Source organism: Microtus ochrogaster, chromosome 7, assembly GCF_000317375.1.
Source record: "Microtus ochrogaster isolate Prairie Vole_2 chromosome 7, MicOch1.0, whole genome shotgun sequence".
NCBI classification, from domain to species: domain Eukaryota; kingdom Metazoa; phylum Chordata; class Mammalia; order Rodentia; family Cricetidae; genus Microtus; species Microtus ochrogaster.
Genome location: NC_022014.1, coordinates 49,480,103 through 49,490,454, shown reverse-complemented (window position 1 = coordinate 49,490,454; position 10,352 = coordinate 49,480,103). Strand labels below are relative to the sequence as shown.

At 38.8% G+C, this 10,352-nt stretch overlaps 1 protein-coding gene across 2 annotated transcripts in view; it reads left to right on the top strand.

Moving 5' to 3' along the window:
- Zfp62 (ZFP62 zinc finger protein) overlaps window positions 1-9,813 on the top strand; it is a 16,715-nt gene extending 6,902 nt beyond the window's left edge. For both annotated transcript variants that reach the window (XM_005350180.3, XM_026780701.1), the window contains exon 2: window positions 5,756-9,813. In XM_005350180.3, the coding sequence (XP_005350237.1) occupies window positions 5,756-8,535 (2,780 nt within the window). In that variant the 3' untranslated portion in view covers window positions 8,536-9,813. The remainder of the gene's footprint in view (window positions 1-5,755) is intronic.
- The last annotated feature ends 539 nt before the right edge of the window (window positions 9,814-10,352 follow it).

The window sequence follows — 10,352 nt, the reverse complement described above, 5'->3', positions numbered from 1 at the left end:
GAGCCTGTCCTGGAACTAGCTCTGTAGACCAGGCTGGCCTCAAACTCACAGAGATCTGCCTGCCTCTGCCTCCTGAGTGCTGGGATTGAAGATGTGCGCCCCACAGTCTGGTTTGTAAGATTATTTTGTTCATAGAAATAGTCCACTTTTCAAACTAGAGTTTCGTCATCAAAGCCTGTGCTCCAAGAAGCTGTTTTCTAGTCAGGGGGATAAAATTTACCAAGAAAAAAAACTGAGCCATATTTATGTTTCTATGCCATTTTTACCATAGAAGTATATGTATGTAGTTAATCATCAGTCCTGTATTGTGTTTTGGTTATGATTAGGAAACTTTCTCTATACCCAGGTTATAGGGTCATTACCTTATGTTTCTTTTCCTAGTATATTACTCTAGTGTCTTATATTATTTCTATGCTTTCTCTCAGAGTAGTCACTAACCTTCTCTAGAACAGAACCTAACTGAGGTTTCTTTCCTCCTTTTTTTGTAATCCCCAGATGAACAGTGTTAAAAAGTACAACAGGAAGTAGCTATTGGGCTTCTCAGCTTTTCTTTGCCAACTCTGTCCCCAGTAGCAGGCATTTCTTTGTGATTTTACAGTGGGGACCTAGTAATAAATCACTCTGAAAAGGAACTGATCTATGACTTGGAAGAGATCAGCAATTCTAATATGAGCCACTGCAGTTTGGTGCTTTAGCTTGTCCCGTTAGCTCTTCTGGAAAAGCAGAACCACATATTTAGGGACTCTTTTTCTCTAGCTTAGGTTTGAGTTCCACTTTATCCTTTTCTTCTTTCTTCAGAAGCTATTCTACACAAAGCTAGCTTTTCAACACCCCCTCCTGTCTTCCTTTCACTCCTTCTCCTTCTCACGTTCCCTTCCTTCCCTCTCCCGCTCCTCCTTCCCTTCTGAAAGTTCATACAAGGCTCAGTATATTCCAGATGGTCCTGATGGCTTCTAGACAAGCAATCCTGATGATGCTGGGAATGGCCAGTGGTTTCATGGCTTCCAAGGTTGTCATTCAAGCACTTCAGATTTTTTAGATTTTCAACTTTCTACATTGTTGGACTGGTTATGCTAGAATTGGTACAAGAAGTGGACTTGACACTGTAAGGCTCGTCACATACCTGGAATAAAGTTAAATTTCTCTTAACACCCCCGGAGACCCTGTTTTTCCAGGAACTTCTTGTTACAGATTCTTAAAGGAGTCACTTTTCTAGGCCCTTTAGGTAGGTTGACTCAGATATTACAATGGAGTCTACAAAGTCTGGCAGAAAGAAATCTGAGCATTCTACAAAGTTTCTTTTGTCCTGGGTGGCAGAGGGTGGGGGTGGGTGCTGAGTATATAATGAGCATGAAGACCAGAGCCAGGTTTGCTTTCAAGAAGCCGTTCACTAAGAACAGCTATACTGCTGGATTTTGACTTCAGTCTAGCCCTTAGGATATAACTTACTTTCTGTAAGGGCTCATCTTAGATAAACTAGCATGAGATATCAGGTGCCTGGGAATCAGAATTGTCTTGAGGGACTCAAATGTAATGGCCTCGTTCAGAGCGGTTGTATCAGCTTTAAAGATCAAGACAGTGGGATCTCAAGGCTTAATGGCCAAATTGCCCAGTCTTTCCAAGCACATAGATAGTTGATTGGCTGGATTTCTATTTGAGTGTATTCCAATTAAAGACAAATGTTTTGTACCAAAAACATTTGAACGGTCTATTCTGCTACTGAAGTGTCTCTTTAAGCTGATAGATGTCATCTACCCATTTATATAGCTGCAACTCTGGTCTTGAGAGGCATTGTAATGGTTCATACAACTGAATCAGCATTTAACAATTGCACATCATCTGTACTTTGTTCATCCTGTAGTATTCCAGCAACAGAAAGCTGCAGCACATCGTTATGCCTTGACAGCAGTTGTAGTACTGAAGCAGCCACTCTGTTCCAGGAAGATTTCGTTTTGCTCACTTAGCTTAAAGTACCAGTAACTATTGATGAGCAAAACAGGCTTTGGACAGACCCAGACACCTTGTCATGCAACCTTAGGTCCTGAAATAGAGTTCTTGAGAGAGTATAGCCTTTTCCCTTACCTTACTACTCTCTTGAGAGTAAGGGTTAGAATTTGTGGATATGCTATTTTTACATCAGTCTTCTGCATCTTGTTTATGATTAGGAAACTTTCTTTATACCCAGGTTATAGGGTCATGAACTTGTTATTTTTCTAGCATTTGTTATTCTAGTGTCTGTTACATTATTTCTAGCTTCTTTATATTTAGAGCTCTGTTCCATTTGGAGTTTGTTTCTTTGTGTGGTATAAAAGATCTAATTTTATCTTTGTTATTCCCCAGATGGCTTTATATTTGTTACAACACTATTTTAAAAAACTGTCTTTTCTCCAGTAATGCCATCCTCATCATCAATTTCTGTGTGTTGTTGAGATAATTTCTGGCTATGTCTATTTATATGTCAGTAACACATTTAAATTATAGAAGCACATTTTTAATTATAGCTCATGTTAATAGCCAATATGGCTAGTAGTCACTTACAGCTCTTTTTCTTCCCTAGCAACTTTTATTTTAGGAAATTGTTTTTTATGGCTGTAAGAACCTTCACATTTTTCTCTTCTGAAGAAATTAAGATGGAGTGGCTAAAATTGAAAAGGAAATGGATAGGACGTCTTCTGTTGTATGTGGAAATAGAGTATAAATAATGTGTGCTCTATGGATTGTGCCAGTGTTTTACAAAATGTCATTGTTCTAAACATCTTTGCATTTGCTTTTGCTTGTAGACTACTGTGTTCTCTGCATGGAGCAGGTCTTTTCTACAGGGGGACAGTTAAGGAGGCCCAAGCTGACTACTTCCTTGTTGCAGGCTCAGTGAAGGAAAGATCTGGTTCCCAGCTCCCTTGGGACCCCAGACCTTAGCACAACTGACTTCCATGATGGAAATAATTCAGGCCATAAAGCTCAGCATGTAGACAACACCACCTGCCAAAATGAAAACAAAAGATTTAATCCATCAAAGTCCAAACGTTCTGGGAAAGTCTCTAAATGTACTACCATTGTTTTTTGACTTCTTCTTCTTCTTCTTTTTTTTTTTTTTATTTGGTTTTTCGAGACAGGGTTTCTCTGTAGCTTTGGAGCCTGTCCTGGAACTTGCTCTTGTAGACCAGGCTGGTCTCTAACTCACAAAGATCCGCCTGCCTCTGCCTCCCGAGTGCTGGGATTAAAGGCATGCGCCACCACTGCCTGGCGCTTTTTTTGACTTCTATAGCTCTGCTTCTGGCTAACTGTTCTTGTTAACTGAAGTATGTCAGGCCAGGATATGGTTTTTGCGCTTAAAAGCTCACCCTGAGAAGGGCTCAGGGCTATACTGGAATCCCAAACACCCAGTGTAGTTGCAGCTGCCTAATAAAGACTTTGTATTGGCTTAGAAAAAAAAATATGCTGCTGTTGAAGCTTCCGGAACTACACTAACCCACCCATGAGTTCCACTTTTGAAGTGTTGTGGGCTCTACCCAAAGTATTACAGGAAGTCATGGAACTAGGCTGGGCTACCATTCTTCAGTGACCTCATACATGGGACTTAACATTATATATTTCTTTCAGCTGAACCAGCTTTTGTTTTAATGTCTTCTGGGTGATTCTTTATCTTCTAAATGGTCGTCTAAATTTCTAGCTATTTCTATTCCTAAAGGACATCATTATTTCTATGAAAATGAGTTGGATAATATGACTCTTTAACATGTTCACTCCAAATTATGTATCTTTTATTGCCAATTTTTCCCTCAGATGCTTACATATAGAGTTTTGTAAGATTCACAGAATTTCACAATAATGTTCCGAAATGTTACCCAGGGCAGGAGAGAAAGATCACAATTTATATTATTATAAATGCTTCGTTTCCTAGGATTTTACAGTAAGTTAGAACAGTTTCTTCTAAAGAAGTCGGTATGTCAGAAAGTAGGTATTGGTGTCATGTAAAGTACCTTCAGTAGAACAGGATCACCACTTGGGTATTATGGTCTGCTTTGGGAAGTTTATCTTTTTCTGAATCATGCTTTTTCCGTACATTTTAACCCTGGTCCAATAGCTTAATCTTTAATACCATAATAAATAATAAAATGAATTTTATTAACATTTTTCCCTGATCGAGGGATATGTATTGTTCTTACTGGTTTTACATGGCTATCATCTAGTATTTACAAATGATGCTACTACTTTCATTTTACAGATGAAGAAACTGCTGTACAGAGAAATCAAATAGCTTTCTTGAAAGTCATGTAACTAGGTATTTGGACCTAGTCAGTATTCTAGTCATATTCTGGTCTATATGAGGGGTTGGTATGAAGATCTCACAGATAGCAGAGTCTAACACAGATGCTCAAGTCCCCTACTTAAGATGATGTAGTATTTACAAATGACTTTCACACATCATCCTGTGTACTTTAAACCATTTTTTAAATTACTTAGAGTGCCTAAAAACAATGGAAGTCTTTGTTGTATTGTATTATTTATGGACTAATAATAAATATTAAAAGATTATGTTCAGTACAAAAGTAACTTTGTTTTTCTGAATACTTTTCATCCATGGTTGGCTGAATCTGCAGATGTAGAACCTGCAGGTATGGAGGACCAGCAATACTTTGCTCAGTGGCTTGAGGTGTTGTCATTGTTTCACCATCCTCAAGACAAGGTCTTACACTGTAGATCAGACTCACCTGGAACATGTAGCCAGCCACCTTCCTACCTAAGCCTCCAAAGTGCTGGAATTATAACATTGAGCCATCACACTTTGCTGTTTATAATCTTTGGCATGCTATATGACTAAATTATTCATAAATAGTAATGAAAACTTTATTCTTTGGCAGGCTGGAACATGTTCTACCATATAAGTTCTTCCACAATTAGCTACTTTCCAAGAACAGTGTTTTCCATACATAGAAAAGTCCAGAAGGCCAGATCAGTTTCCAGTAGCTGCACATTTCTTTTTTTTCTCATTTCTTGGTCACTGTCCTCATAATCTCATAACACCAACTACCTGTCTGATCTCTCTTCTAGGGTACTGATGTAGTTTTACCTAAAACTTCATTAGTTTTACATACTCTGTCTTGATTTATATCTAACTTTCCAAAGAAGAATTAATCTTGCCTTTGTTTTTTCCAGTTTTTTTTTTTCTGTCATCTGCTTTTCAGAAACTTTTTGTTGTTTTTCTGTGAGGTGACACTGAAACTGATTGGTATTGGCTGTGGTTCTGTACATTAGTCTAACCCATTTCTAACTTTTATTCATGCTAGGTCATTAATGCAGGAATGAAAAAGCTGTTTGGATCGTTAAGAATCTGGGCTCTAGTTTAACAGTAGTTCTGAAAGTTTTGAAATCTTATTAATGTTCCCCATTATATATCCCCAACAGTTAAAATGGTGCTTATGGGACTGGAGAGATGACTCAAAACTTAAGAACACTTAATGCTCTCGCAGAGAACCTGAGTTCAGTTCCTAGCACTCAATGGTGGCTCACAACTCCAGTTCCAGAGGATCCAGCTACGTTTTCTGAACTCATTGGGCACCAGGCAAATACATGGTGCACAATCCTACACGCAAGCAAAACACTCTTACACTTAAAATTTTAAAGATTATTTTTAAAATGTTACCTATCACATAACAAGCAAATACCTGTCAAATGGATAAGTTGATTTTGTTATTTGCTATTGTTATGCTTTCATTTTTTTTCTAAACATATCATTTTCATTTTCTTGGTCTAGTGTCACATTTGAAGACAAGCATGGAGGATGAGGAATCAGCTAAAAAGAATGAAAGTAATTCAAATGCAGAGTCTCAGTGCACAAATGTGAAAATTCTTCACAAGGCTCATATGCAGAAATTTCAGATCGGTGACACTTGTGATTGGGTAGAGAAGCAATTGGAAAGGCCTGAATGGAAAATAATGAAGGAAAACAAAAGTAGCATCAGAGAAAAGATTGACAAATCTAAGAACACAGAAAATATAAAAATAGAACAGGATGATGAGGCATCTGAAAAAAGTCTGTACCCAAGTGCAAAAACCATATACCAGATTATCCCTATTGAACCAAAAATTAGTGAACAAGGTGAGCACGTGGAGAACATGAATGGAAGCGTGCACCCTAGTCCACAGCAGAATCCCACTGCTGCTGAGAAGTCACATAAGTGTGATGAGTGTGGAAAATCCTTTAAGTACAATTCTCGCCTTGTTCAACATAAAATTATGCACACTGGAGAAAAGCGCTATGAGTGTGATGACTGCAGGGGAACGTTTCGTAGCAGCTCCAGCCTTCGAGTCCATAAGCGCATCCACACTGGGGAGAAGCCCTATAAGTGTGATGAGTGTGGGAAGGCCTACATGTCCTACTCCAGCCTTATAAACCACAAGAGCACCCACTCTGGGGAGAAGAACTGTAAGTGCGATGAGTGTGGGAAGTCCTTCAACTACAGTTCCGTTCTGGACCAGCACAAAAGGATCCACACTGGAGAGAAGCCCTATGAGTGTGGGGAGTGTGGAAAGGCCTTCAGGAACAGTTCCGGTCTGAGAGTCCACAAGAGGATCCACACGGGGGAGAAGCCCTATGAATGTGACATCTGTGGGAAAACCTTCAGTAATAGCTCTGGCCTGAGGGTTCACAAAAGGATCCACACAGGGGAGAAGCCCTATGAATGTGATGAGTGTGGGAAAGCCTTCATTACTTGCAGAACACTTCTAAATCATAAAAGCATCCACTTTGGGGATAAACCTTATAAATGTGATGAGTGTGAGAAATCTTTTAATTATAGCTCTCTCCTCATTCAACATAAAGTCATCCACACTGGTGAGAAACCTTACGAATGTGATGAGTGTGGGAAGGCCTTCCGGAACAGCTCAGGCCTTATAGTGCATAAAAGAATCCACACAGGAGAGAAACCTTACAAGTGTGACATCTGTGGCAAAGCATTCAGCTATAGCTCAGGCCTTGCAGTCCATAAAAGCATTCATCCTGGAAAGAAAGCCCATGAGTGTAAGGAGTGTGGCAAGTCCTTCAGTTATAACTCACTTCTCCTTCAGCATAAAACCATTCATACTGGAGAAAGACCTTATGTATGTGATGTGTGTGGCAAAACATTCAGGAACAATTCAGGCCTCAAAGTCCATCGGAGGCTCCATACTGGGGAAAAACCATACAAGTGTGATGTGTGCGGGAAGGCTTATATCTCACGTTCAAGTCTTAAAAATCACAAAGGAATCCACATGGGGGAGAAGCCCTATAAATGTAGCTATTGCGAGAAATCTTTCAACTACAGCTCTGCTCTTGAACAGCATAAAAGGATTCATACAAGGGAGAAACCCTTTGGGTGTGATGAGTGTGGAAAAGCCTTCAGAAACAATTCAGGCCTTAAAGTACATAAACGAATTCACACAGGGGAGAGACCTTATAAATGTGAAGAATGTGGGAAAGCCTATATCTCACTGTCGAGCCTTATCAATCATAAAAGTGTACACCCTGGGGAAAAGCCCTTTAAGTGTGACGAGTGTGAGAAAGCCTTCGTCACACACCGAACCCTTTTAAACCACAAAAAGATTCACCTTGGAGAAAAGCCCTACAAATGCGATGTGTGTGAGAAGTCTTTTAACTACACCTCTCTCCTTTCTCAGCACAAAAGAGTTCATACTAGAGAGAAGCCCTTTGAGTGTGACAGCTGTGAGAAGGTCTTCAGAAACAACTCAAGCCTTAAAGTTCATAAAAGAATACACACTGGGGAGAAGCCCTATGAGTGTGATGTGTGTGGAAAAGCCTACATCTCACACTCAAGCCTTATTAACCATAAAAGTACGCACCCTGGCAAGACACCTTTCACATGTGATGAATGCGGAAAAGCATTTTTCTCCAGCAGAACTCTTATAAGCCATAAGAGAGTTCATCTTGGGGAAAAACCGTTCAAGTGTGTTGAATGTGGGAAATCTTTTAGCTACAGCTCACTTCTTTCCCAACACAAGAGGATCCACACAGGGGAAAAACCTTATGTATGTGATTGGTGTGGGAAGGCATTCAGGAACAGCTCAGGCCTCACAGTGCATAAAAGGATCCACACAGGTGAAAAGCCCTATGGGTGTGATGAATGTGGAAAGGCATACATTTCACACTCAAGTCTTATCAATCATAAAAGTGTCCACCGTGGAAAGCAGCCCTATATTTGTGAGTGTGGGAAATCTTTCAATTACAGATCTGTCCTTGACCAACACAAAAGGATCCACACTGGAAAGAAGCCATACCGATGTAATGATTGTGGGAAGGCATTTAATATCAGATCAAATCTTACTAAACATAAAAGAATCCATGCCGGAGAAGAATCTTTAACTATGTCACATATGGAAAGTCATAGTGGCACATTCCAGAAGATAATCTACTATGAGGGAGGTAGTGCTCTGGAAGGGACCAGGATGCGGATGCCTATGCCTATATGGGAGGCACAGCCTACCAAGTCTCAAAGAAATCAAATAGAAGAAAAACTTTATGGATGTAAGAATTTCTGAAATTCTTACTTAAAATTTTTATAGTGTAAGTGAAAAAATTATAAATGATGATGAGCAATTCTACATGATTCAGTTATAGCAAGGACAGTTCTAGTGTCAAAATAGTTGAGCCCTTTAGGAATACAAAATACCACTAGATATAAAACCGTTCAAAATGATGGAACATTTAATAAAAATCCTCCCAAGTAGGCATACATTTCTGGACATAAACATGAAGGCAAAGGACTTCAGTTAGAAATCATATTCACTATTACAAAGATGCTATTTGGATAAATGAGTGGATAAGAATGTAGAAAGTCTGACATAATTTTGAACTTTATACTTTGATCAGTGGGGATAAAAAAAATCCAAGGGCCACTAACAGGCAAATTCAGGGAGAGACTAGCTTCAGGGAATATCAGTTTATTAGTGGTCATGAATTAGAGACTTAATAATGGTTTGTGATAGGGAAATGACAACTTTTGAAACGATGTTCTAGGAAAAGGAATGGCATAGTCAAATCTGTGATACAGTCATATTAAAATGCAGAATTGTTAGAATATACTATTATATTAGACTGATAAGACTTTTAGAGTTTCAAGTGAGCTCCCTTAATAAGTAAAATATATATGATAAATGAAAACCTGGAAGGTGGCATTCACACATACTAAGAATGGAAAGGATTTCAGTATCTTCCGTAAGTAAGGAAACGGAACACATCTTCAACATGAGTTTGCACCTTACAGAAAAAATTCAGGGAATCCTATGAAAAAGATATTTCAAAGAAAGGCATTTTATTACAAAGCAAAGTATCAGTAATTAGGAAGAGGAAATTCATGTTTTTCAATATTGTTTGTTTGTTTCGAAAGTGTTGTAAAGAGTTTATGTACTACATGTGTATATTGTCTGTTGTAAAATATGAATATGTTCAGAACTCGCTTTGCCATAAAAGGCAGGTAGTTATGGTAAGGTAAGACAAAACCCCAATAAAGAAATGCCTCAAGTATAAAGATTGTGAATTAGATGGAATAATATAGAAAGCCGTTTGTGTGTCATAGCTTTCCTTGTAAGTAGTACAGGACCTAAGCCAGAAAAGCTTCCGTCTCATCTGTGAAGACTCATCCACCAAGCTAATATCTGAGGTTTCACCAGAAGTTAGACCATACTTATCTCAGGAAAAACATGGTATTTGAAGAGAGCATGAATAAGCAATCTGATCCTGATATTGAGGCTGGATTGTAATTTATTATAGTAGGTAGGCTCTATGAGTGATCTAACACTATACAATTCATCATGAACAGTATTTAATACAAAATACTAGTTATTGTAGCAGTATTAGGTATCTCAACAGTAAAAGTAGACTTCCTGAGTTGAGCTCCAGTCATAGTATTTGGACAAATTATTAATACCAGGTGAAGTCTCAGTTTGTTCTCAGACTTCAGAATCTACAGTCATTACAAAAGACAGTCTCCAGCCAGACCTAAATTTCTCTAAGGATTCCTTTCTCACAAAATAATCTCCATGTCTCTCTCTGGGAGTACAACAGAGTACTTTGTCTCTGCCTCAAAATCCCCACCAGTGGATTTTGAAGATAGGGTGAAGAAAGGGAAATACATTGTTACCACTCAGTGCTTCGGTATAATGCCCTTATTTGCATTGTTTTCTGCATGAGAGACTGGTGAATGTGACCGTATCCACAGATTCAGTTTACTTAGCAAATGTTTGTTGAGAATCTGCTGGGTACAACACACTGTCCTGGTACTAAGTTAGGGGAAAGTGGGAGCAGGAATTAGTTAAGACTATCAGCAAATCACTCTGATAGACATAGACATACATGC